The sequence below is a fragment of the Rhamphochromis sp. 'chilingali' genome, assembly GCF_963969265.1.
Source record: "Rhamphochromis sp. 'chilingali' genome assembly, chromosome: 9".
Classification (NCBI taxonomy): domain Eukaryota; kingdom Metazoa; phylum Chordata; class Actinopteri; order Cichliformes; family Cichlidae; genus Rhamphochromis; species Rhamphochromis sp. 'chilingali'.
The window spans coordinates 25,627,533-25,655,361 of record NC_137936.1 but is presented as its reverse complement, the minus strand read 5'-3'; the positions used below and the strand labels follow the sequence as shown (position 1 = coordinate 25,655,361).

At 41.1% G+C, this 27,829-nt stretch overlaps 1 protein-coding gene across 2 annotated transcripts; it reads left to right on the top strand.

The window, feature by feature from the left end:
• The first annotated feature begins 403 nt into the window (after positions 1-403).
• Positions 404-26,101, top strand: LOC308403388 (jeltraxin-like). Of its 2 annotated transcripts, XM_080892741.1 has the most exons (8): positions 404-542; positions 1,854-2,116; positions 2,210-2,381; positions 2,766-2,886; positions 21,424-21,654; positions 23,236-23,522; positions 24,145-24,272; positions 24,458-26,099. In XM_080892741.1, the coding sequence occupies exons 5-8, from the start codon at positions 21,453-21,455 to the stop codon at positions 24,624-24,626; spliced, it is 786 nt and encodes a 261-aa protein (XP_080748867.1). In that variant the 5' UTR covers positions 404-542; positions 1,854-2,116; positions 2,210-2,381; positions 2,766-2,886; positions 21,424-21,452; the 3' UTR covers positions 24,627-26,099. The 2 variants fall into 2 exon arrangements, with proteins under 2 accessions (XP_080748867.1, XP_080748866.1); XM_080892740.1 differs by lacking the exons at positions 404-542; positions 1,854-2,116; positions 2,210-2,381; positions 2,766-2,886 and adding an exon at positions 17,734-18,484 and having other exon boundaries at positions 24,458-26,101.
• Positions 26,102-27,829: the final 1,728 nt, after the last annotated feature.

Below are 27,829 nucleotides of genomic sequence, written 5' to 3'. Positions count from 1 at the left end.
CGGTTTTGTTTTGTTTTGAATTTTTTTAAATACCCTGAAAACAGTGTTGCCAACTTAGCGATTTTGTCGCTATATTTAGAGAGTTTTCAAACCCCCCTTAGCGTCGTTTTTTTTTTTTTTCTAAAAAGCGACTAGCGACAAATCTGGCGACTTTTTCTGGTGTTATTGGAGGCTTATTTATGACGACTTTTGACGTGAAAGCGCTTGTTGCTCTTACTATCAACAAGCAGCGGGTGCTGCCGTGGGCACATCGCTCGTGCCAAAGCGCTCACAGGCGGAGGATAGTCCTCCTCCAGCCGCTACACAGCAAAAATGCCAGTGTTGATTTTTCAGTGTTAGTAGATTTCAACAGAGTTCCGAGTTAGTTCAACACTTAATCGAGTTAAAATAACACATCGGGAGTTGATTCCTGAAAAGTGTAAGTGTAGATTTTAGTCGTTACTGCATTTTAACACTGTGGGTGTTAAATTAGACCACACCTTCATTTCCTGTGGAGCTTCGCAATCCAGAATCTTCGGTCGCCATTTTTTCTTGCTGATGCGGTAAGTTTTATTCGGTTAAATATTAAGTTTTAGATTGATGTTAGAACAAGTAACATGATAACTAGTAAAAGAAATAGTATTTATATCAAAATACATCATCTTTAAGTGTCATATTTGAATTTTAACTGTTTTTGTTAAGCTGGGCTACTGCTAGCTAGAACTCTGCAAAGTACCAGTTTCTTTCCTAATATTCATTTAGCATAATCTGGCTATTGGCAGACTGTAATGAATATTACATGTTAATATATTTCACAGTTTTTATTAAATGCCTTTTATTTATTTTCGAATTAAACTGCCAAAGCCTTAGGGTCAGTGGTCTCAAACTCGCGGCCCAGAGGCCACTTGCGGCCCACGTCAGGTGAGGTGAAGAAGTATAATGCAATTTGGCCCTTAAAGTGACTTTTTTTTGTCATTAGCCAAAAATGATTTAATATAAAGGCAATGAGGGCAGAGTGTTACCGGCCCTCATGGGTAGTGTAGTCCGTGCTGCGGGGAGAACGTGTGGAACTGCCCCTCCCGTTGTGTGTTTGAGCGCGAGAGAGGGAGAAAGTAAGAGCTGTTACCGATGAGAAATGGAAGAAGAGAGCATGTAAATATAATAATAACCACTGCCGCCAAAATGAGTGCCTGGTTGTAAGAAAGCTGTTTAGATTCGACTGTACACTGTGTTCGCTGACAGTAAAGCTACAAGCCCGACAACCCAGCGTATTGGCCAGAGGTGTCATTACCACGGTTCAGAGCCGCGGACCTGGCCGAGGTAACAAGAGAGTACAAACATGTGGAGGGATTGGCTTTGTTAGTTCAGTGAGAGTCAAAAACTAATGTGTACACTTATTTCTGCATTTTTATTTTGTTAAATATGAATAAAATTACAGCAGAAGTGCTGCAAAGTGTCTGACCAGAAAGAGAGGACCATTGTGTTAATTTGGTAGTTCAATTAAAGGCATCGGTTAGTTAAGAGGGAGAGGGGGGGATGCGTTCATATTTGCAGTTTTGTCTTGTTATACAATATTTGAAATTTAAAAACGAACAAACCAAACGCTACATTGTCAGGAATATTTGTGGGGAGGGTTTTTATCGCTTAAAATATATAAAAAATAATAAAATAGAAATATGGTTCCTACTAACCCCTGTGATAGTTGAGAGAATACTGTATTGCAGTCATGTTACACAGCTTGTACTACTTAAAAAATGGATCAAGGATGTTTTTCTTAACAAAATTAATTTTAACTCAGTCTAAAGGGACTAGACATGCTAGATATTTTGCAAAGAAATGGTGTTATATGCTGGACCTTATTTTACTCTCGGCAGGTGGTGATATGCTGGTTCCCGAGAAGAGATGAACTAATCAAAGTCAGCTTTTCAAGACAGCCCCAAGACTCTTCGCAACTTGTGTTCAAATGTGAGGCCGTTGTCAGGTGATAAATGCAAGGAAGAGGCACTCAACTGACATGAAACATGTCAAAGACAACATGAAGGTGACATTTCAACATAGGCAAAAAGTGGTTCAAGAACCTGCCATAGCTTCTACTGTCCTGGACCTTTTCCCAAGATTTCTGGATACACCTGGCTTGGTAAGGCATAAAATAATTTAATGACTGCTTTGTGGTTCCTTTGTTTGTTTTCTTGTTAATGTGTTGTTTCTGTTGTTACACTTTGTGTTTAAGATTGACCAAGACTTCACAATGCTGTTTTTTGGGGAGGAAGTGTCTGGTAAGTTCCTTGCAAAGTGGCCAACATTCTTCAAGCCAAGGATCATCAAAGATTGCAAAAATCTGTCCCAGAGTACAGAATTGGATGAGCTGCTCATTTCTGCACAGCGTTACTCTAACGAGGCTGGTAAGTGTAAGTTGGAAATGGTAGATTTTGCATGCCTTTACAGCATTTGCTTAATTCCCACAACACAATATATCACTCATTTCTGTATGGTATGAAAACAAGCTTACAAACATGTTAAACCTGAAATGACATTTAATGTAGTTTGAACACAAAAAAAGTTACATAATCTTACTATTGTTATGACTCGATATCTACTTCACTTGGTGGCCAGAAGATTTTAAGTCTCTAGAAATGAATTTTTATACCAAGGCGCTGGAAAACTGCCTTATTAGAAAAATTATCAGGTGTCTAAAATGTCATCATGGTATTACATAACGTGGAAAAATGACTGCTGTGATCCTTTAAATGACAGTAATTGTGATGATCTTAATTTCTATTCTGTAGTTTGGGACTGCGAGGCGGCTGCCCTCTTTTGCTGCTTCACTTCACTCCATCATCTAAGGGAAGGACGTCTTCAAAGATTAGCACATCAGATGCTGCTCACCACCTAATGAAATTCATCAAGGTATGCTTTTTAGAATTGTATATTTCTCTTTTGATGAGAACAGATGCAAATTATCAACGGCTGATATTTTAAGATGGCAAGGTGATCCAACCTGCAGCAGATGTATCTATCCCAGACAAGCTTGGTGTTGCAGGACTGACATGTCATTGTTTCTATTAAAACTAAATGTACACATTGAAACAAAAATAATTGTGCGCGCGGAGTGAAACATTTTAATATTGTCATAATTTCAAACAGCAATGCCTCAACATCAGATTATCAATTTTGTTTAATGTGAATCACTTGGTTTCTTTCTCTCCCTCAGGTGGGAGGTAGCACAGAGGCTTTTCTTAAGGCTGGCCCCACTCAGCCATTCGTCCTGTGGGTTGGAGAAAGAAAGAACATCATCCAAAGTTTCTACCCAAAGTTTCTACATTGTCCTAGATCAAAAGGTCATTCCCTGTGTGACACAGATGGGAGATGCAGGTTTTGACAAGGCAAAACTTTTCAAGGCACATTTTTTAATTTGCCGTGTCCTTTGATAAGGCATTGGACAACTTCTACACATTCATCCAGACCATCAAGTGTATGGCATTGATGTTGGCAGCGTGAAGGACAGTCCTCGGGTCAATGAAACAAGAGGAAGTCTTCACTGTACGGTTTAAAGATATCCACTATTCAGCACTTTGACTGGAAATGTTCATCTGTTACATTTGCAAGATACACCACACAAGTTGCTCAGTGTTATTTAGACATTTGAAGTTCCAGCATGGTTTGTACCCAGGAAAGTTTTTACGTTTGACCTGTGGAGAGCCTGGATGTTCATTTATCTTTCACACGTACTCTGGTTACAAGCGGCACTTATTCCGAGCACATGGAGACTGCGTTCACTCTGAGGTCATCAACAATTTTGAGCCTGTACCTAACGATGGAACCTCTGTTTCACAGCCTGTAAATGTGGCTCATCCCATGACAATAACTACACCGGTTCCAGTTGAAAAAAGGCAAATACTGAACATGTGCAGCTCTGTTATTGCTCAAGTACAATCATCAGGAGTTCCTGAAAGTACTGTACAGTGTTTAGTTGGTTCATTGGAGGAACTGGTTAATGACATCCATGCACATGCAAAACAATCTGTTGTCGACTGTTTGTCAACTGATACATCAAGAGAAACCTTAGAAAAAGTTGAGGATTGCTTTGATCAGCTTGAAAATCCATTTTCATGTCTTAACACAGAATCTAAAAGGATAAGATATTTTGAGCAAAAATGGAAAATAGTTGAACCCATAGAGCATGTTCTTGGTGTGCGTTTTGATGTACGCAAAGATAGAACAACAGGGACATACAGGCAAGTTCCTGTCAATGATAAATTCATGTACGTTCCTATCATGGGATCCCTTTCATCTATGTTTCGAAACAGTGAACTTTGTAGCAGTTTCCAGAAAAAAAAACTAAACATGGAGGGATTGTACAGAGATTTAAATGACGGCTCCTACTTCAAAAATCACAGTTTATTCTCACAACAAGAACATGCTCTCCAGATCCAGCTCTACTATGACGATTTTGAAACTGCTAATCCTTTAGGCTCAAAAAAGGGGGTGCACAAACTTGGTTGTATTTATTTTGTTTTGAGAAATTTGCCACCAGAGTTAAATTCTGTGGTGATGAACATTCATCTTGTAGCCCTTTTTCATTCAGAAGACTTAAAAAAATATGGGTTTGATCCTATCCTAAAGCCACTTGTTGATGATCTAAAGATTTTAGAGACTGAAGGAATGCAAGTGCCCTTTTCAGCCACACCTGTGAGAGGTTCGCTTTTTCAGATTACAGGTGACAACTTGGCTTTACATAGCATTTTTGGTTTTGTTGAATCATTTAGTGCAAACTATTGTTGTAGATTTTGTTTAACTGATAAGACAGAGTTGCAGTCAGTTTTTAGTGAAGATCATGTAGGCTTAACACTGCGTTCCAAAGAACTTCATTACAAACACTGTGGTGCCATTCAACAAAATCCTGCTTTGGCCTCAACATTTGGTGTAAAAAGAAATTGTTTACTCAATTCACTTCGGCTGTTCCATATTTCAGACAACTATGCTGTAGACATAATGCATGATCTACTAGAGGGAGTGGTGCAGTATGAGTTAAAGCTTGTGTTTCAGTACTTGATTAAGACCTCTTTGATATCCTTGAATTCATTGTCACAGAGAATTATAAGCTTTAACTACGGATATGCACAGAGAAGGAACAGGCCAGGTGGGCTAAAACTGGATGACAACAGCAAAGATCTTGGGCTTAATGCTGTGCAGTCATGGTGTCTTTTGCGGAATAGCCCATTGATTTTTGGAGATATCGTTTGCAGAAATGATGGACATTGGAACTTGCTACTTTTGTTAGTTCAAATTGTGAACATTGTTTTTTCACCCATTATAACTCATGGCATGACTTGCTATTTGAAACATCTGATTGCCGATCATCACAAGGCTTTCAAATCTCTCTTTCCAGAACGGAATTTGATTCCAAAGCACCACCTAATGATCCATTACCCACGCTGCATTAGAAAAATTGGGCCACTCATACATATGTGGTGCATGAGATTTGAAGCAAAGCACAAGTTCTTCAAAAGATCTGTAAAGAACTTTAAAAATATCACAAAAACACTAGTAAAAAAACATCAGAATCAATTAGCCTTTCATTTTGAAAATTTTTATTTTAAAAGATTACAGTTCGGCCCCATTAATGAAGTCTTGGCCAGCAGCTTAAAAGGCAGTGAAGCACTGAATAAAATGTTTGATGTTTCTTCTATTGTTTCTACAACTTCCTGGGTCAAAAGTTATGGTACAGAATATCAAGTTGGGATGTATGTTTGTTCTGGTGTTGAAAATGAGATGCCTTTGTTCAGTAAGATTGTCAGTATAATTGTTAGCGATTTCAATACTTATCTTCTAACTTGTAAGGTCTCAACAGTATATTTCAATGATCACTTAAATGCATTTGTTATTGAGGATGGATTAGATGTCTTTGCACTGATCTCTGTAGATGATCTGGTGTACTATAGACCTTATGATAGGCAATTTTCAAATGGCACTGATGACAAAATGTACATTGTCCCATACTGTAATTTTGTATGACTTGTTTACTTGTGGTGTATCTGAATACAAAGTATTTTGGAACGTTAATGTCTTGTATTTCTTTGTAATGGGTGGATGTTGGGGGTTAATTGTAGCAGTAGAGATATCAGAGATTAATGGGAGTTTATTGTAATCTGGTGGTATTAATGATTTGACTGACACTAGTGTTAGTGTTAGAAAATTAACACTATTCAGAGTTGAATTTTTTAACACCAGGGCTAGTGTAAAGTACCACCAACACTATTCGGTGTTAATTTTTAACACTTAACACCAGTGTAGAATATTTTTGACACTGGTCAGTGTTACTCAGTGTTAATTTTTAACTCTATGCAGTGTTAAAATAACACTAGCTCGTTGTTAAAAATATAACACTTTGAAAAGTGTTAATTTAACACTCAAAAGAGTGGACACATATAGACACTTTTCTAGTGTTAAATTTAACACTGGCGATTTTGCTGTGTATCAGGGCAGGAGATGTTCACGTGCGTCCAAACTGCAAATGAATCGCGCACGAGCAAAGCCGCCGCTCCCGCACTGACTGTAACGCAGTCAATTCTTCTTTTACTGTTATGCTGTTTTGTGGATCACAAGGTTTAAAACTACTTGTAAACACACACACAGTAACTCCACCCTAACCTGCAGCTGCAGCGCAAATAACGAAAATTGTTTGTAAACGTGTCCTGGAGTTTACAGGTGCAGACAGTGCAACAGCTTCCAGGTCATTTAGGCTACGTTCACACTGCAGGTCTTAATGCTCAATTCCGATTTTTTGATCAAATCCGATTTTTTTGTCTCCTCGTCCACACTACAAATAAAATGCGACAGCAAACGCGCTCTAGTGTGAACGCTCAAAGCGGCCCGCATGCGCAAAAGAAGATGTCACACACAACGTGCTCTGTTTAGACCAAGAACAAACAGTATTGTTTGTTAAGTGCGCATGCGCCAACCAGCGTGCAGCCTGTTACAGTCGCTCCTGCTTTTCTCTTAGTTTAGCTCTTTTTTCTTACGTATTCTTTTTTTTTTTTCTGACTTGTATTTTCCTCCGTTTTCTATCTCTTACTCAATCATGTGGATTGAGAGAGTTTTTGTTCTTCTGGTGGCCGTGGAACTGTTACTTTTATCATGGAACGGGACCGCGGCACATCTCCTACACGCACGGACTGTTTACTCCAGAGATCAGCTGATCGCCCTGATGCCGGCCGGCTCGCTGGCCAGGCCCGCAGAAGTGCCCGCAGAAGTACCAGCTGAAATTTGGAGGAAAACACATCGGGGATGCAGAGGTCAAGGACAGAAGAGAAGAAAAAAGGTGACGGTGAGACAGCGGAGGCTCGAAGCGAGGAGGAGGTTTAAACCGTGTCTGCCGTCTATCGTGATGGGAAATGTGCGATCGTTGGCAAGTAAAATCGACGAGCTCTCAGCACTGGTACGGAGTCAGAGGGAATACCGAGAGTGTAGCCTGATGTGTTTCACCGAATCATGGCTGCACCAGGTCATTCCCGATGAGAATGCTTCCGTGGAAGGCTTCCACACTGTTCGGGCGGACAGGGACAGCATCGCTAGCGGTAAGCGTAAAGGAGGTGGGCTTGCTGTTTTAGTTAACAACCGGTGGTGTAACCCTGCCAACATAACAATCAAAGAAAGGATTTGTTGCCCGGACACTGAACTGTGTGCTGTTGGACTCAGGCCGTATTATTTACCCAGGGAATTCTCTCACGTCATCTTGGTGGCTGTTTATGTTCCCCCCTCTGCTAACCCCACAGCTGCATGTGACACTATCCACTCTGCCATAGCTCGGCTACAGACTCAGCACCCGAGTGCCTTTATTGTGATCTCGGGTGACTTCAACCATGTATCACTGGACAATACACTACCAACATTCAAACAATATGTGGACTGTCCCACCAGGGGAGAGAAAACTTTAGACTTACTGTATGCTAACGTCAAGGATGCATACAGCTCCTCCTCCCTCCCCCCACTTGGTAGGTCAGATCATAACCTGATTCACCTCACCCCCCGCTATGTGCCAATTGTGAGGGGGGAACCTGTGACCACCAGGACTGTTAGGAGGTGGTCAGAGGAGGCAATAGCGGAACTACAGGGCTGTTTCGAGGTGACCGACTGGGAAACACTCTGTGAGCCTCACGCCGAGGACATCAATGGGCTTACTGAGTGTATCACAGACTACATAACTTTCTGCACCGACTCCATTGTTCCAGCTCAGACTGTTCATTGTTACCCAAATAACAAGCCGTGGGTGACTAAGGACATCAAAGCCCTCCTCAACAACAAGAAGAGGGCTTTCAGAGGGGGCAACAAAGAGGAGGTGAGGAAGGTCCAGGTGTTACTAAAGGACAAGATCAGAGAGGCTAAGGACAATTACAGGAGGAAGCTGGAGTGGAAACTCCAGCAGAACAGCATGAGAGAGGTGTGGAGGGGCATGAAGACCATCACTGGATTCAGGCCAACCAACAGCAGGGGAGCTGAGGGAGGTGAGAATAGAGCCGACGAGTTGAATCTGTTTTTCAATAGATTCGACACCACAGTGTCTGCTCCCACCCCCACAACCTCACCTGCAGTCAGCCTGGAATCCAGAGCCACACCACTGTGCCAGCCTCTCTCTTCACATGTTGCCTCCTGTGAGATTCCTGACACTCCTCCCCCACCCATCACCTTCACTCAATACCAGGTTGAGATGCAAATGAGGAGACTTCACTCAGGCAAGTCTGCTGGACCAGACGGAGTGAGTCCCCTTGTCCTCAAGGCCTGTGCCCCCCAGCTGTGTGGAGTCTTTCATAAACTGTTTATGCTGAGTCTGAGTCTGCAGAGGGTCCCGGTGATGTGGAAGACATCATGCCTCGTCCCTGTACCAAAGACGCCTCGTCCCAGTGGCCCCCAGGATTACAGGCCCGTGGCACTGACCTCCCACATCATGAAGACCCTGGAAAGGCTCATCCTGGACCAGCTGCGACCCATAGTAAGACCACATCTGGATCCCCTTCAGTTCGCTTATCAGCCTCGTCTCGGAACAGAGGACGCCATCATCTACCTGCTCAATCGTGTCTACACCCATCTGGACCAGCCGGCGAGCACTGTGAGGGTCATGTTTTTTGACTTTTCCAGTGCTTTCAACACCATCAGGCCGACCCTCCTGGGTGATAAGTTAGCAGCGATGCAGGTGGATGCTTCTCTGGTGTCCTGGATTGTTGATTACCTGACAGGAAGACCACAATATGTACGTCTCCCACAGTGTGTGTCTGACAAGGTGATTAGCAACACAGGGGCACCACAGGGGACTGTCCTCTCCCCCTTCCTCTTCACCCTCTACACCACAGACTTCAGCCACTGCACAGAGACCTGCCATCTTCAGAAGTTTTCTGATGACTCTGCAGTGGTTGGATGCATCAGCAGGGATGATGAGACAGAGTACCGGGCTGTGGTCGACTCCTTTGTCACGTGGTGTGAGCAGAATCATCTGCAGCTCAACGTGGCAAAGACCAAGGAACTGATCGTGGACTTCAGGAAGACCAGGAAACACTTGACCCCTGTTTCAATCCAGGGGGTCAGTGTTGACATTGTGGAGGACTATAAATACCTTGGAGTACACATTGACAATAAACTGGACTGGGCTAAAAACACCACAGCACTTTACAGGAAGGGCCAGAGTCGTCTCTATTTTTTGAGCCTGGAATCCAGAGCCACACCACTGTACACACACACACACATATGTGTGTGTACACACACACATATGTGTGTGTGTGTACACACACACACATATGTGTGTGTGTGTGTGTGTGTGTGTACACACACACACACACACACACACACACACACACACACACACACACACACACATATGTGTGTGTACACACACACACACACAGTACTATTCTTAGTTAGCGTATTGTCTGTCTTGTCTTAATGTTGGTTTAAAATGGAGCACTGTAACAAAAAATAATTTCCCCCAGGGATCAATAAAGTATTCTGATTCTGATATGAGGACAGGATGAAATTAATTTCGAGACTGCCTCTGGACCATTAGAAACAACCCTTGAGCCAATAGACACCCCACCCGAACTGTGGCTCGGCAATACGGAGGGTGCTAGTTTTCCGAAGCCGTATTTAAAGGAGAGTGCCTGCGATTGTGCAGAGGGGCCTGCGAAGGAGGCCGGGAACGAGGAACGCGTTCCCCATCACACTCCCGAGCAAAATGTCCAGGTTGCTGACAACGACGGCATATAATGGAGTCGCCCCGTCCTGAGCGAGGCATTCTATGGGGGCCCTGCAATCGAGCAATGCTCTGAGTGAGCTGATTAAGTTGCTCCTGCTGGCGCTTTAACAATTCCTTCATCTCGCTCATCTCAGACAAATGGGTAGACTGAGCTATTCCTGAGGGACCGCTATGGACCCCATACTGAATGCCATAAACAGAAGGGACAGAACTGCTTCTATGCCTAACGCCACTAGGCAACCCTTCACGTTCCCACCTAATAGCTTCCCCTCTAATCTCCAGCAATGTCAGTGTTGGCTGCCTCCTTACTAGCTGCTTTAACTCCCGCCGCAAGGTACTATCTAAGACCTGTTCAACAAATTGATCTCTTAATAAAACGTCAGCATTGGGCATGCCATTGGGGGCACTCGATTTAACTTTTTCCATAAGACCCAAGAGAGCGAGGGAAAACTCTTGCAGTGTCTCACTTTCCTGCTGTTTTCTAGAGAAGAAAGCTTCCTGCAATGCTACATAGGTGTCACGGCGACGGATGGCCGGTACTGAATAGGACCCAGGTGCAGGAACCCAGAGCGGAGACGGTAGATGATTTAATAGTTTATTACGGTTAAGTGCAAGGGGAACAAAAAAAAAGGGAAACGTGGCAAAGACAGAAAATGACGAGACGTGGAGCCTTGGTGTGGCGTGCCCAGGGGAACGTGGCTAGGGCGAGGGAACGAGGCCTGAGAAGTGGAACGGAGCTGAGTGGGGAACAGTCACACTGAGGGGAGAGGATATAGAAGTTAGGCAGGTAGTGAAGGCAGCTCAGAAGTGGCCAGTATAAGAGCAGCAATTCTTACTTTGCAGTTAGGGACCTGGAGTGTTTGAGAGGGGGATGATGAAGATCCAGGGGAGGCTGAGTGGCGTGGAAAGGCTGACCTGAGATCCGGGGCTCCAGATGGAGTGTGATGGCAGGAGGGCAGGCAGGTGAGGCACAGAGGGATTTCCAAAATGATCACTAGGTATTCCGAGTCCGGAGGTGGAGTGAGCCAGGGTGGGTACAGCGACTGTAGCACAAAAGAGTCTTAGTTAGTAAGATGAATCACAGCGAGAACTTGAAACACAAGACCTGTTACCAACATGGGTTGATGACGAACTGGCAGTGAGTGAACATCGATGTGTGGTTTAAATCCCTCTGGCTTGATAGCCTGCAATAGGCTCCAGGTGTGCAGGAGCTGGAGTTGGCCCTGCCCAGGGGCGGATCCCAGGTCAGTTCAGGAGCCTAATGGAAACTCCAGCCACCCACCGTAGACCATGACAATAGGATTCTGAACAGCCATAAAGTTCTTGCAATATAGTAATTATCTTAGCAGGATCAGTCCTCTCTGCACTAGAGCGATATTTAATCTCCTCACGTGCTTCTCCTTCTAGGTGGTCAAACAGGAAAAATGCTTTATCAGCCAAAGACAAATGACGTGCTCTAGCACAACCTTCTAATTCCTCCAACCATTCATTCAACCCTATACCTGATTTTCCTCTAAACATAGGGCATTTTCTGTCACGGGGCACAAAAACTAGTCTCTCTGCTACAGAGACACCAGCCGTTGGGGGGTTCACAGATGATGCAGTTGAAGTAGAAGGTGTAGCACTAGTACCTGACCCAACAGCCCTCTCCTGACGCAGCCTCTCGTTGTCTGCTTTCAGCTGCGCGATCAAGTCCCTGAGTTCCTGTAACTCTTCCTCCATCTCTGTAACACAGCTGTGAAATCCCACACCAAAGTAGCTGCTGCGTTGCCTTTATTCTGTACAAAATAATATAAAAAAAACAATTTACGTTACACCAAACAAAAAAAGAAGAACACACGTCTCTGTTTTAAAGAGTATATCCTGTCGACAACGCCAAGTTTGTGGCGAGACGAGGTTGGGATATAAAGTAAATACTCTTCAGTTTTAAAGAACGACAACGCCACCCTGGGAATTTCACCCAGAGAATACTGGAAATGACACTAAATCACCAAAAAGGCACTTAGGTTCGCTATACTCAATCCAGAGACGAGGTTCAATAATAAACAAATTGACAATTTATTGGTAATTATTTAAAACACCGAATAAAAACATAATCATAAATATTCAAATACAAATATGCTTAAAAAGGTATTCAGAGCTGAGGCTTACCAGTGGAGGGGCAGGGATGCCACACACAACTAAAGAAAGAAAACACACCAAAACACAAGTGCAACACACTATCACACACTCACACTAATAAACTAGACAAGGCAGGTGTGTACACTCAAGGGATCTCACCACCAAGGCACCCTAGTCTCCTCCACGTCGGCACTCCGCATCTGAATAAAAGAAACAAAGAAAATGTTAATATATTACAACAAACTAATGTGTAGCACCGGGGGACAACCCAACTGCAGGACCACACTGGTGATCCACAGCTAGAAAAAGGGCCTCCCACCAGTGGTGTAACAGAGAATCCAAACTACAAATCAAAAAGCAATAAAACAACATACAATCTGAATAAAACTCTAAAATCTGGAGCAAACGGAATCGCCGTACTGCTCCAACTTGCCGTCCACACGACGATAAGTTAACAGTCAATCAATATGCACGCCAGCTGACTCCGATAACCGGCATGCATATGGCCGTTGTCCACGCCGACGTCCACTGTAAAAGCTGACAACAGCAGGGAAAGAATTCTCACAACGGGAACAGACGGTAAAAGCACAGCAAGGCAAAACAGCAGCACTTCAGTTCGCGTAGCTTGGCGCAAAACTAAGGTCCACACTTCCTGCGAAACATAATAAATAATTACTATAAAAGAACAATAGAAGGCAGAGAGCGTAACAAAAGTTGATTACGTACCAAGTAAGCCGGGTCACAGAACGTAAGCAGAATAGCTCAGAGGAGGCTTCTATAGCTACGACCAGCCGCGATGGAGACTTTAGAGGAGTAACCCACAAACGATCTCTACCACACCGAGGAAGTCAGGTGACCAAAAAGGAGATCACAGGCAAGCGATGCAGAGACACTCAAATGGCCACTATTTATACCAGCGCCCCCTAATGGGCCAGGCTGAAAGTGGGTTGGACCGAAGGATAACATTCATCCTGCCACATTAGCAATTTAGCAAAGTTGATGGTGGTGGTGTGTGTGTCTGTGTGAGTGTAAGACGGAGAGAGAGAGCGCGACAGATTTTCTGTTATAACCTTCATTTTATGGAGGCACAGTGTGAGCACTCAGGTCGCATCAGAGCATCGGGCGGTATAGTGTGAGACCTGCATCGTGACCTACCAACTGCGAGTCAATCGTGCAGTTTGAGCAGGAGCTGAATAACGTGACTGAAAAAAATTGCACAGTGTCTGCCCAGCTTTAGGTTTACTGTCGTCCGAGACTTGCACCGCAGTGTCTGCGTTTGTTTCCCTGTTGGCCATGCTTCTTGTTGTGGTCATTTGTTGTCTTCCGGTATTTTCTCCGTAAGCGACCTTTCCTCGACCAATGAGATGAGTGGTAATCTGAATTGTCATACTCGTAAGTGTGCTGTCAGCTCATTGGTCACAAAGCAGGAGAGGGGCTGGGAATTATGTTTTCAAACAAAGCGTTAATTCCATTAAAAGTTATAGACTACTTTTGATTCTCACTGTATTACGGGACAAAGTGCGTCCCTTATTAGCTCAATACGGGACGTGTACTTTTGTTTCGAAATATGGGACGATTCCGTATTTTAAGGGACGGTTGGCAACCCTAGTTCTGACTGAGAGATTTCTGAAAAAAATCAAACGTACAGCTCTGCTATCACTTCCAACATAAATGAAGACAGGAAACTAAACAGCAGTGACGTTTATAGGGTTACTGAAGTTGGGCTAGCTGGTATTTAACAATGATGTGCTACGCTATGCAAACTTTGAATCACCTTGTTGTTGTTGAATTGTGCTATACAAATTAATTTGCCTTGCCTTGCCTTGCCTTGCCTACGTGATCGCTAGCGACACAGCTATGTTAGCATAATATAAACAGTGAAGCTGGAGGACGAACACTAACACTTTTCCACTTAAAAAAGTTAACGTTAAGGTTTCTGATAGTTAGAGACAAATGCAATCGCATGGCAGGATGCTGTAAACGGACCAAACTTCAGTCAGAAGAACAACTGAGATAATCCATCCACAATACGAGGTTAGTCATTAATATACTGCAACAACATGGGAATAGAGCAGCTGCCAGAGAATTCAACATTAATGAATCAATGGTACAGAAGTGGAGGAAGCAAGAAGAATGAGTTTAATAAAGTTTGATTTATCTGACTGCTTTGTTTCGCTTAATGTGCCTTATAATCCCGTGCACCTTATGGTCCGAAAAATGCGTACTGCACACTGCAGTTTAATGTTGCAAAGCACCTCTTTTTAACTTCAGTGGATATTATACATGGTTATGCTCAGGATATGTCAGCCCATTTCTACTGGAAATGCCTTTTGGTTAAACTTTCAGCAAGGAATTTGCATTTGCACTGTTACAGTTTTATAAAGCTTTAATGTACATAAAAACCAGCTTCTTGTTTAAGTGAAAATAAATGGAAGGTTGTCTTTTTGCGCTAGTAATGTTGTGGAGTTGTATTTTGTCTCGCATCAATTATATCGTCAGTTATATCGTTATCGCAAATTTTCAAATATATATTGTGATAAATATTTTTGGCCATATCGCCCTGCTCTAACGGGTAGGACGTTTTGTCAGAGTAGGGTATGATGGTTTCTCAGAACACCAGCTCGTGTCACCGGTGCATAAGGTACACGGGATTATAAGGCACATTAAGCAAAACAATGCAGTCAGATAAGTCAAACTTTATTCAACTCATTCTTCTTGCTTCCCCCAGCACAGAGTGCTTGCTAGCGCTGTGCTTACGTGATGAAACAATTGAGGAAAAAACGCCGCGTATATATTGTTTATCATGACTCTGGTTTTACGTGGCCTATCAACACAATTTAAAAACTGTCTTTAAGTGGTCATGTGATTGGCTTACCAAGAATACTTTATTCTTCCTCAGTCAAACAGCAGCACTCATGTGATTGTTTTGCCCCCTTAGCTCCAGGTGTTGTGCTAGACAGTGATCGTGATTATCGTCTGCGGGAGCGCGCAGCTGCTTAAAGCTGTAGCGTCCAGATTACTTACGTAGTCAGCTACTTCCGTGCAACTGCTTACCACATTTGTTGAAATGCGGTAAGCATTTGTTTGTTGAAAAATAGTAACGGACCGCGTTTCCTTGTTAGTAACTGTAACGGCGTTGTAACAATAGGAATAGTAATTAGTTAGATTAGTCGTTACTGAAAAAAAGTAACACCGTTAGTATCGCCGTTGCTTGTAACGCTGTTATTCCCGTCACTGATAATAACGACAGCCCACTTGCATGTTCTACAAAAAAACTGTGCTTTGGTGGGTATCTGACCGACAAACACCAAACCAGTTCTACATCACTGAAGTTGCACCATTTTTACAAACCAATTCTGGTTCATCTGTTTCACTCAACAATTCACTTTCCCCCCCCTTCTCATTTTCCATTGCCACCATGCTTTTTCAGCCATGTGCGTATGAAAGCAAAGGCACTGCGCATGCGCGTTTGACCCATATTTTATCGCGATATTTTATTTTCTTATCGTTGCGTAACATTGTACCAGTATTACCGTGAATGGTATAATATGGCCCAGCTCTAGTACCAAGTCTTATTATTATATATATTTGTCTTATTATTTTCTTATTTGTTGCAATTCAGGTTCTGTGCACACAAGCAGAGGTTTTTGCTTGGGAAGTAACTGTGACCTCGTTTTCAGAGCCTTGTCCAACATTTAATGGTCTTTGTGACCAAAATGTGTGTTGTATGCACTTGACCAACAATGGCTTCTGATACCGTCTAGTTGTAGACCCCTCATTATGCACCTAGCACATACCCTTCCCTTGCGCAGGTCATCTGGGTTGCCAAAAAACCTATATCCAAGTTAGCTCACGTTTCTTTTGGCCGTCAATGTACACAGACATAAAAAAATATTGCCATACATGCCCTACCTGTCAGAAAACTTCTCCAGCCCGCAAGTCTGACAGGGCCCTGCTACAGCCACTTTCTGTCATCTCCACCCCGATTTGTTCCCCGGTTCAGATCACAGACAAACAGTATCCTACAGCTGTTTATGTTTTTTAACCCATTTTGCACAGAGAGGCATTTTTTGAAAAATGTATTGATAGCAATGTTGAATATTATTACACAGGGAAAAAAACAACTACAGTAAAATAATTACACTGTGAGGCCTCTGCCTTTCTAAATGGAGGGACTGTAACTGCATGTAAAACCTGAGGATAGTCAGATTAACAGTAACAGTATTTCGTCTCTATCTGCCATTCGGCAATTCATCTCAGGTAAACAATAACGTGGCGCACAGCGTGACGTGAAAAAAGGCACATACCTTTGACGTTGTGTGACGAACTCTGTATTCCTCGTCCACATATAAAGGCAAAAAAAGGGTTTTAAAAAATCTCTGTTTTCAGTGATTCGAAACGCCTTTTACGTGTGGACGAAACAGCTACGTTTTCAAAAATACCGTGTAGGTGTGGACGTAGCATAAAAGAGTTAGTAGTTTATTTTAATACTACCTGTAATTTATTGCAGATTACTTGTATTTGCTTAATTGTTTACTAACTGTTTGAGGTGTGAAATAAACCGCAATGGAGCAAAATATGGGTGTGTGTGTGTAACCGGTGTGATTCTGCGTTGTGTCTGATAAAAAAGGTAAAAGAAAGAAAGACCTCCAAGTAAATAATTTGCCCACTCCAGCTCCTCTCCCACAGGGGAATTGTAGAAAAAGGGGCTGGCATTTATTTTTTACATTAAACATAAAATATGCATTTACACGTAACATATTTGACATAAGATAAAACAAAAACAACAACATGAAATCCGACATACCTGATAAAAAAAGGTAAAAGAAAGAAAGACCTCCAAGTAAATAATTTGCCCACTCCAGCTCCTAGACCAAATACAAACAGTGGGGAAGAGGGTTAGCTCAACCCATCACAGCTCCCAAGCTAGCAAGGAGTATATATTCATTTATGGCGCCTAAAACACATTTATGATACACACATACTACACACTTATAACATCTTACAAAAACAGGCTTAATAATGACAATAACTGAACTAACATCGCAATCATAAACATCAGGGTGGCTAAATATGAATTATGTGTGTTTTAAGGTGTTGGAAGAAATGACACCCACCTCTCCCACAGGGGAATTGTAGAAAAAGGGGAGAGGCAAAAGGGGTACACTGTATTTATAGTATTGCACCAAAGAAGAAGAAGAAAAGAATGAGGAGGGGCTCTAACTGATAATGAACACAACTACAGGCTTGGAGGTCCTGAAAGTCAGGTATAAAAGGAGCAGTTTGGGGGTTTAGAACACATTTTGTGTAATTATAACAATGTGATTTATGACCCTGTTACATGTGGTTGGAGGATGTGTTAGTGCGTGCACGCGGGGGGGGGGCATTTTTCATGTAAAACAAAGGGGGGCCCAGCAAAAAAAGTTTGGGAACCACTGGTCTAGTAAATGACTTCATTGTGTATGCCAAATTTTTGGTCATGAGTTATTTAAAAATGAATTTGTTCTGTCACACACAAAGAAATTACTTGATCAACAGCTTATAATAATAATGATAATGGATTGGATTTATATAGCGCTTTTCAAGGAACCCAAAGCGCTTTACAATTCCATTATTCATTCACTCTCACATTCACACACTGGTGGAGGCAAGCTACAGTTGTAGCCACAGCTGCCCTGGGGCAGACTGACAGAAGCGAGGCTGCCATATTGCGCCATTGCCCAAGGTTTGTTGATATCCTTGAGTTTGAGGATTGGGCAATCCTTCCCTTAAAAAGATTCTGAACAAAGTATTAAAAATTCTTTTTAAAAAGTTTGTGGGTTTTTTTTTAAGTCTAGTTCCTCAGTATTTACATAGTAATTGTAGCTTGTTGCTATGTAGAAATACTAGTGGGAACAAAACGGGAAGGTGGAACATGCAGGAAGTTGACGCTTGAATGAGAAAACTGAAAGCAAACAAGCTGAAGTGCAGCCTGCTCGGAATCAGGGAGACAGCAGAGAGATAAACACATCGAGTTAACTGCAGGGTTTGTTTTATAGATGAAGATGAAGCTACTTTTTGTTCTCAGTCTGATGGTTTTCATGCCAACGATGGTTGAACCAGCTCCTACTGAAGAGCGACCCACGTGGCCAAGAACAACAGGTAAACGTACAAAAGAATCTTAAAGGCATTTCTAGTAATTGCAAATACATGACAAAAAAGTGTGAAATTACTCAACATATTTTAGGCTACGTTCACACTGCAGGCGAAAGCGCATCAAATCCGATTTTTTTTACCCTATGCGACCCATATCCAATCATGGTATGACAGTGTGAACGGGACAAATCCGATATTTTCAAATCCGATCTGGGTCACTTTCGTATGTGGTACTGAATCCAATACATATCCGATGTTTTAGAAAGCGACTACTTATTATGCATCTCAGGTCATCCCCCTGCTGCAATGGTGTAACCCGAATTTGAAAGCTAAGTGGAAATCCATAGAATTCAATACAACCCCAAAATTTCAACTACAAGCTTCAATTGCGGATAAAAAATTGGCAGACCGTTTAGAAGATAAAGGACCATGGATAAGCCACACTTTAAAAATATGGAATAAAGTGACTAAAATATGTGGTAGTGAACGAATACTAAAAGTATTTAGATGGTGTGCTTATGACACAGATTTTAAACCAAATGAAAGTGATAATAGATTTCAGTCCTGGATAGAGAGTGGACTAACAACATTCCATTCCTTCACACATAAAGGGACACTACAGAGTTTCCAGTCTTTACAAATAAGAAATGGCTTAAGACAAGTAGATTTCTTCAGGTTTCTTCAAATGAGGGATTACTTTAACAAACACTACAATATCCCAAACCCAAATATGGTTGAGTTAGAAATTTTTAAGATAGTTAAATTAGCATATGATAGTTCTCTGAGAAAGGCAATCTCCAAACTATATGATGTGCTCCTTCAAGCAAGGAAGGATACTACTCAAAATGTTAAGATTAAATGGGAATTGGAATCGGGGATGGGTATAACAAACGAGAACTGGGAGAGGATTTGTAATTTTCATTGGTACTCAACAAGTTCTTTATCTTGGAGAGACCACTGTTGGAAGAACATTATTAGATTTTTCAAAACCCCTCATCAAACTAAATATAAAAATGGGACAGCAGAATGCTGGAGAAGATGTGGATCAGAAGAGGCACATCATTATCATATCTTTTGGGACTGCCCTAACTTAAAAAATTACTGGCTGGGAATTCATACAACTTTGTGTGAGGTTTTTAAGATAAAATTTGACATCAATTTTGTAAATTTGTACTTGGGCTCGGTTGCTGGCTCGGTCCGGGGAGGGGACACAAAACTCTTACAAGCGCTATTAGCGGCCAGCAAAAAATCAATAACCAGAAAGTGGTTAAATCCAACTCCGCCAACACTTGAGGATTGGTTTAATGTGGTTTTCGAAATATTTAAAATGGAAAAATTGACATTCTTTTTTAAAATTCGAAAAGACAAATTCTACAAAATATGGAATAAATGGATTAGCTTTGTGTCCCCCATCCACCCTGAATTTAGGTAAGACCAGCCCTGAATTGGTGTATCTCCCATGTATCGTACAATGTCAGGTTGACCATCAACTTCATAATATGTACCTAATGTAGTCTTTGTAAATAAGTTAAACATGCTGCATTATGTAACACACTGTCAAGCAAACGAGTTAATTTTATTTTTTTTTTGCTATCAGAATGTAAAACAAAAGGACTAAGAAAAAGATTTTTTTTCTTTTTTTGACTAAATAATGTCAATGCACTTTATTGTAACAAATCCCTTTTTTTTCTTCAATAAAAATATAATTTAAAAAAAAAAAAAGCGACTGCTGTTTGAACGGTCATGTCGAGACAGACGCCAATTATCAGCGCCGGAGAAGCACCCGAGAAGACATCGCGAACGCTTCCTGGCCATCCAGTGTAGATGTCAGTGAAACTGTTGGGAAGACAATGCTGGAGAAACGTGAACATTTTATTTGTACTGTATAATCTGCAGATTGTGACAGAAATCTGCAGCTATCCTTTGAAGCACCGCTCCTCTAAAACAGCAATAAGGATAATTATTAGTTTATCTACATTATTATGTAAATAACAAAATAACTTAAAGCAAAAATTGGGAAACGTAAAGTCCGAAGTCTTTATATTAAGGGCCATCAGTCAAACAATACTGTTTACTCTGGGTCTAAACTGAGCGCGTTGTGTGTGACGTCTTCTTTTGCGCATGCGGGCCGCTTTAAGCGTTCACACTAGAGCGTGTTTGCTGTCGTATTTTATTTGCAGTGTGAACAAGCAGGCAAAAAAATCGGATTTGATCAAAAAATCAGAATTGAGCATCAAGACCTGCAGTGTGAACGTATCCTTAGATGCTTTGATTACTGCTTTGCGCACTCTTGGCATTCTCTCGATTAGCCTGATGAGGTCATCACCTGAAATGGTTTTCCAACAGTTTATAAGGAGTTCCCAGAAATGCTGAACACTTGTTGGCCCTTTTGCCTTCACTTTGCGATCCATCTCATCCCAAACCATCTCATTTGGGTTTATGGTAAGGTGACTGTGGAGGCCAGGCCATCTGGCACAGCACTCCATCACTCACCTTCTTGGTCAGATGGCCCTTAGACAGCCTGCAGGTGTGTTTGGGGTAATTATCCTGTTGATAAATAAATGATGGCCTAACTAAAACTGGTGGGATGGCATGTCACTGCAGGATGCTGTGGTAGCCATCCTGCAGCCATCCCATTTAGAAATTTAATTGCATTCTACAGACGCAAAGAGTTATAAAAAGAACAAAGAACTAATTTGATTCCAATGTGAGGATGAAACATTACAGATATTCTTCTGTCACCAGAAAGGAAATAAAGGAGCTGGATTTTAGTGTTTTTAAAGGTGTAAACTTTTGCAGAGGATTGGGGTGTGTGCTGTTTAGTTTTTACTAAACCTGCTTTTGGGAGCAAAACCCCGGAAGTCAACATAAAAACACATATAATGAAGGAAGAAGGAAGGAAGGAAAACGTTATAACGGCTTTTTTGTTGTCTTTTTGTCTGCAGGAAGTTCTGAAATAAATCTAGACGGGAGGATGTTCACTTTGTCTCGTAATTATGGAGGAGTAATCTTCTATCACCCCAATTATCATTTCCAAACTCCCTACCCAACCAGAAGCTACAAAGTCGGAGCTCCAAACACCACCAAACATCCAAACACCACCACCACCACCACCACCACCAAACCTCCAAAGACCACCACCACCAAAGCTACAACCACACAGAGTCCAACCAGAAGTGAGTATGTACATTCAAAGAGGTGGTGTGGACGCAGTCAGCGGTTTATTCTACTGGCATTAGATTTACTGGTTGTACAGAGAAGGATTAAACAGCTACTTTGATCTGAAGCAGGACTGGAAAAGTCCTCTTTTTTGCCCGTTTAACTACACGGTTAATCCCAGAGATATTTGAATATATGAAAAAGAAGTGTCTGTGAAGGTTCTCAGTCATCCAGGTCATTGTAGTCTAAGGAGCTTTGAAAGAAAAGCGTCTGGACTTCTTTAAGGTGCTTGAAGACGTTTCACCTCTCATCCGAGAAGCTTCTTCAGGGTCCTTTTGTCCCTCTTGGGGTGACACTCCCACAGGGCTTAAATCTGGGACTCTCCACCATTTGACCCTAGAACTAAAGAAGCTTCTCAGATGAGAGGGGAAACATCCAGACGCTTTTCTTTCCAAGCTCCTTAGACCATGAAAAAAAAGTTTCAAGAATTCATCTCAGGTTTTCGGCATGATAAAAAATTGCTGCTTGGGGCTTGAATTGCGAGAAATAAATTTGAAAAATTACATGAAATATTTCTGTTAGCTCGGCGAGCTAATTATAACATGAAAATTTTGTTAATTGACAGAATATTTTTAATGCAAACCCACTGTAATCTTTCCATGTTCTGTGCAATATTTTTGGCTCATGTGCAATTATTTTGGTCCCAGTCTGTTTCAATGTTTCCTACACATACACCATGTATATAGTTCCACTCACATATGTATACATATACACTGTTTTTTATTTTATTTTTATTCTATTTATTTAATTATTTATTTATTTTCCGCCTTCGTTGTATATTGGTTTCTCTTCTTCTTACTTTAGCACCTTTGTGGTTCAGCTACCCAATTTCGCTGTGCAAGAAACTGCACAATGACAATAAAAAGCTCTAAGTCTCTAAGTCTAAGTCTCTAATAATATAGTTAAAATATAATATTTTCATATAATATTTTCATTCATATTTTCATAATAGATGGTGAAAAAACAGGAACTTTCTGTTAATAGTTTTTCTTTTGCTTATTTATGTTGGTGAAGTGTAAATGGCCATAGAGGAGGTCTTTATCAGTAGGAAAAGCTGTAAAACTCATGGAAACACAGTGAAAAGCATGAAATTTACGTCCTCCTCTACACTGTACAGACTGCCAGATTGTAGTCTTTTGCAGGCCAATTCCAGCACCCGGGCCTTATGCTTGACACCCCTTGGTTTAGTCTGTTTGAAGCCAGACAACAAAATTGGCAAAAGTGCTGACTCTGTAAGTGTATAATCTTATAGACTGTAATTCCATTAAACTAATAAAATAAAAATAAAAAACACAAACAAACAGTAGTGTAGCATTACCTTATTATCCAGAAGTCCAGCCTGTGCAGCTGAATGACTGTGTGCACTGCAGATCAATGAAATTGATCCGCTGAAATTGGTACAGTTTATATTCACATTGATCCTGAGCAGGTAAAATATCTTGCAAACCAACTAAAGGAAAGAAAACATTCGTCAAAGCCCAATGCAATCATTTTAAGGAAATGTGTTGTCCAACCTGTTTTTGTTACATCTCTTGCAGGTGTGTCAGTGTGTCTGCGTTACATGACTGACGCTGTGCAGCCAACCTTCCCACTCTTCACTCTCAGTCCAGACACATCCTCTCTGAGTCTGCAGCGTAGCTTTGACACGTTCATGCTGTCCTATTATGATTCCTTCAGTGTGGACCTGCAGCCCATTGTGCACTTATGGCCAGACATTAAGCAGGACATCTGGACCAGTGTCTGCCTCACTGTGGACACCAGTAAGAGTGTGGTCCAGATGTTCAGTGGCGGTTATATGAGCCCCAGGAAGGTGATGCCTTATCAGGTGAGAATGTCGACAAAGTTAGAATCAGCATGTTAAAAACTGTGTGGATGCACAGACAGAAAGACAAATTCACTAAACAGAGCAAAGTAGTGTGCGAGTCCAGGTGTGCAGGAAGCATTCTGGTCAGATTAATGAACCACCTCAGGTATTTATTTATTTGAGTATTTTTAATTGAAATGTCTCTCCAATGAGCGGAACCCAGACACCTTTCAGAGGAAGTTCATTTTCCTCACTTGTATCCATGATTTTCTCACAGCTCGTGGTCACAGGGAAAAATAGATCCACTGGTAAACTTAGAGCTTTACCTTAATATTCAGCCATCTCTTAGTCACATTACAGTCTGTCTCTCAAGAAACAAGACCCTGAGATAGCTGGACTCCACCAGCTGGAACAGTAACTCCTTTCCACCCTTTTTGTGCCTGAGACTTCAACAGAAGACATAATAATGACAACATAGAATCTATTTTTGTGTTGTTTTGTTTATATCTAAGTGAAGAAAACACTCAAATGACTCCTTCATTGTAATCCAGATTTCTGAAAGGCTTTAAAAAGTAGACAATATTATTCTCAAAATCACTTAATCATCTTTAATTTTGATCTTCTCTTTTTTCTGTGTGTTCAGTATGTGTGGTCAGGCGAGCCTGTGATTAGTTTCCCAGGTTTTGATGGTCAGCTGACAGACGTCCAGGTGTGGGACTATCCTCTGCGATATAAAGACATCTTCTACTACATGAGCAGAAGTTATTACGGGTAAGATCTCTATGCTGAATTCACACACCGACCGTTTAATCATAACCACAGTATAAATGACAATATTAAAGATATAAATAAAGTAAAAAATTCATTTAAAACAGGCCTTGTCTTAAATTTGCTTTTTAATGTTTAAGCTTTGTTTTAAAAGCTTGTTAAAAGCGTGTGTTTTGTTGTGGTTTTAGGTCTTACAGCGGCTCTGTCATCTCCTGGTCCTACATCAGATACGATAACAGAGGAAGGGCAGTCTTGGAGGACAACTTTGACATGCGAGCAAAAGTTGAGCAAGAGAGTAGACGGAAGGAAAAGAAGATGAGATTCTTCAGTGTGGAGGAAAACAAGCTGCTGCTTTAATGACAGAAGATGAAACTGTCCTGTGAAGCTGAGATGTCTCTTTTCCCAGTGGCTAAAAACTGGAGGGTGGTCCCCTTCTTCCCCTTCTTCTTTTGTATTAATGTATATATCAGAGTTCACTTCATGCAGCTGTACAGTGTAATCCATTATCTTTTATCTTTTGTTTCATCAGCCTTTTTTGTTTTTGTTTGTTTTTTCGATCATAATCACTTGAAATCTGAAATGTCGGTGGAAGTTTTCACAGAGGTGAAGGCTGAGGTTAATTTTCCCTTTGATTTCTAAAGGACAGTCTTTTTGAAGCTACGGGAGTTGCCATATGAAAAATTAAAATTTAATGCACTGGCAAAAGTCCCGACTGTGAATATTTAATCTCTTATTTTACTTGGAAGTTTTACTTTTAAAATATGAAACACCATAAGAAAAAACAACAATGCAGCTCAAATTTATAAAGGAATTCTGCTGTAGTCAGAGAAACCTGTCAGCAAGACTTACTGGGCTTACCCTGTAAAGGAAATGAAAAAATAATTTACTTTATGACTTAAATATCTATCTATCTATGAATTTTTAAAAAAAAATGCTGTTTTCACTGTGTAAGAAAATGAAAATTATATTGTAAATTGTGAAAAAATTATTATCAAAAATGATTTACACATTACTTAAAATTACTTGCAGTACTTAATTTGCTTGCAGTATAACTATTTCTTTGCTTCCAGTAAAGTTGACTGTCACTCCCTTACTCTAGTGTGCCTAGCTTTAATTATTTCTGGAGCTCTGCATGAAAGTTTGGGCGACAAGTTTAAGGAAGTGAAAGATGAAATTTACAGACACAGCAAGCTGTTAATATGAGATAAAGTTCAACACTGGTTTGAGTAGAGGAAGTAAAAGCTCACATACAGATTTAATAAAAGCTAAAGTAACTTAAGAATTTCCATATAGTATTGGTTCTTGTGTCAGCTTTACCTCTTGTTAAATGATGTGGAAAAGCTGTTGTGGTGAGCAGAGCTACTCAATCTTTTAGTGTTACTTTAGTCTAAATAGACTGGAATCAGCCTTTATGGACTGTATTCATACCGCACAGCAGTCATGACCTCTGAGTTGAACTTGCAGACAGGTTGAGGTGTGTTTGCTGATAGTCCAGGAACCAAACAAAGTCCAAAATGCCCAAAACACAGGAATAATATCAGAGTCCAAACACCAGAAATCACAAGGGATACAAATACAGGACGCACAGAGCGAGGAAACAAAGAGCTGCAACAACAACACGACCCCAACCCAAAGGACAAAACAGGACTGAGAAAATATATACAAGAGATACAAGAAAACACAATCAACATAAGAAAAAGAAGAAGTTTATTTGTGTAGCAGTTTTTAAAGCACACAGTTACAAAGTGAACAAAGTGATTTTGAATAAAATCACATTACAATAAGTGTACTTGTTATACTTCTTCTTTTATAAACATGTGTCTTGTTTCATTTATTTATTTAGTTTTTAATAAACAGTTTAGTTTTTCGTAACATGAACGCTAACATTTCAGATTCAGAATCACAACATCCTATTTAGTTGTTTGTGCACTTCTGCTTAATACCAGCTGATTGCTGGAGGTAACCTTGTGTGCCTTTGCTTTGTTGGTAGCAGTTGAGTGGAGGCATTGGTTCAACATCAGTGACCGCATAAAGGAGTTGGGCACTTTGATACCCGAGTCATCAGACCTGTAGGTCGTACTGGCGCTTTCATTTTCCACTGCTCACATAAAGTTACACTGTTTGAATTTTAAATGCCAGGGGGCCACGCATTAGGCGTATAAATCATGATCTTGTCCTCTGCCTCTGTTGTCCTTCTTATCTTTACTGACATCGCAACAATGACAGAGAGATGCGCTGGAATAAAGGCACCATTCTCAAGGCTTCTGTAGACTACATCAGGAAACTGCAGAAGGATCAGCAGAGTGCCAAGGATGCTGAGATGAGGCAGAAGGAGTTGGAGCAAGCGAACCACTCCTTATTAATGTTACATGTCCGGGTCAGTTGAGTTTTATTTATGTAGAGCTGTTTCACAGGAATGGTCATCTCAAAGTGCGTTTTGTTATAAGCTAAAGACATTAGTGAGAGGATCCTGACAATCAAATGAGGCTGTATGAGCAAACACTTGGTGGCAGGGAGGAAGAAAGAACTTCATTTTGACAGCAAGAGATCTCTAACAGAACTATTTAGGTCGTTGGTTTGTTACGTTGATTTGGTGGGTTTGCAGTGATATCATGATATGACTTGATCATCAAGGGTTTGCCAACTGTGGATTTTACAGCCATTAAAAAGAATATCTACTGTGGACATATATGATCTCTTGATTTTCATCAGCTGAAGGCTTTTCAGGGAGCTTTTAGAACAGCCTTATAATAAGTAATTCCAATCAATAGTGCATCCTAGAAGCTTCAGTATGTCTCTGATTTACTTGGCAGAGGAAAGAGGGCATTCTTAGTTTGCTTGTTAAAGAAAATGTTCCTGGTCAAGAATAATCGATTCTTATAGCTGTCAAGGTAATGCCATCCAGACTCTCTCTATATATATATTAATATTAGTGGTACTATTATACTGCCATAGTGCCTAATTTTTCTATTAATAAGCAAATCTTAACAAGAAATCATAAAGCAATGTTATTGTATCAGCCTATCAGTGACTAAATGGTGCGTCAACCAATGACTGAATACGTATATATCTCAAATGAAAGAACAAAAACTCAAAGTTTAACACTATTGCTTGATGGGAAAACACAGACTGCTGGAACATGTTAGCATTAGCAGGGATCGTGTTAAAGAATGCAAAGCAAGAGAAAGAAGCTGAGGTATGCCAAGTTACTCATGACCTGGACTGCAAATCAGGGGCAAAAGGTTTGATGAACTGATGACTCCAAATTTAGTCTAAATCATCATCATCATATGCAGAGGAGGTCAGGAGAGCGCTACAGCAGTGAGTGTCTATAGCTGTCTATAAAACACAGTGGAGGCAGCAAGTTTGCTAGTCTGCAGCATTCAGATCCACCCCAAAGACTGTTCAGTGCTCAGAGAAACTGCACTATATCCAAGAGCTGCATCTGAGCCTCTACAGGCCTCAGACAGCATGTTAAATGTTAACATTCATGACAGTATAATTAGAAAAAGACCAAAGAAGTATGGCTTGTTTGGAGGGGCTGCCAGGAGAAAGCTTCT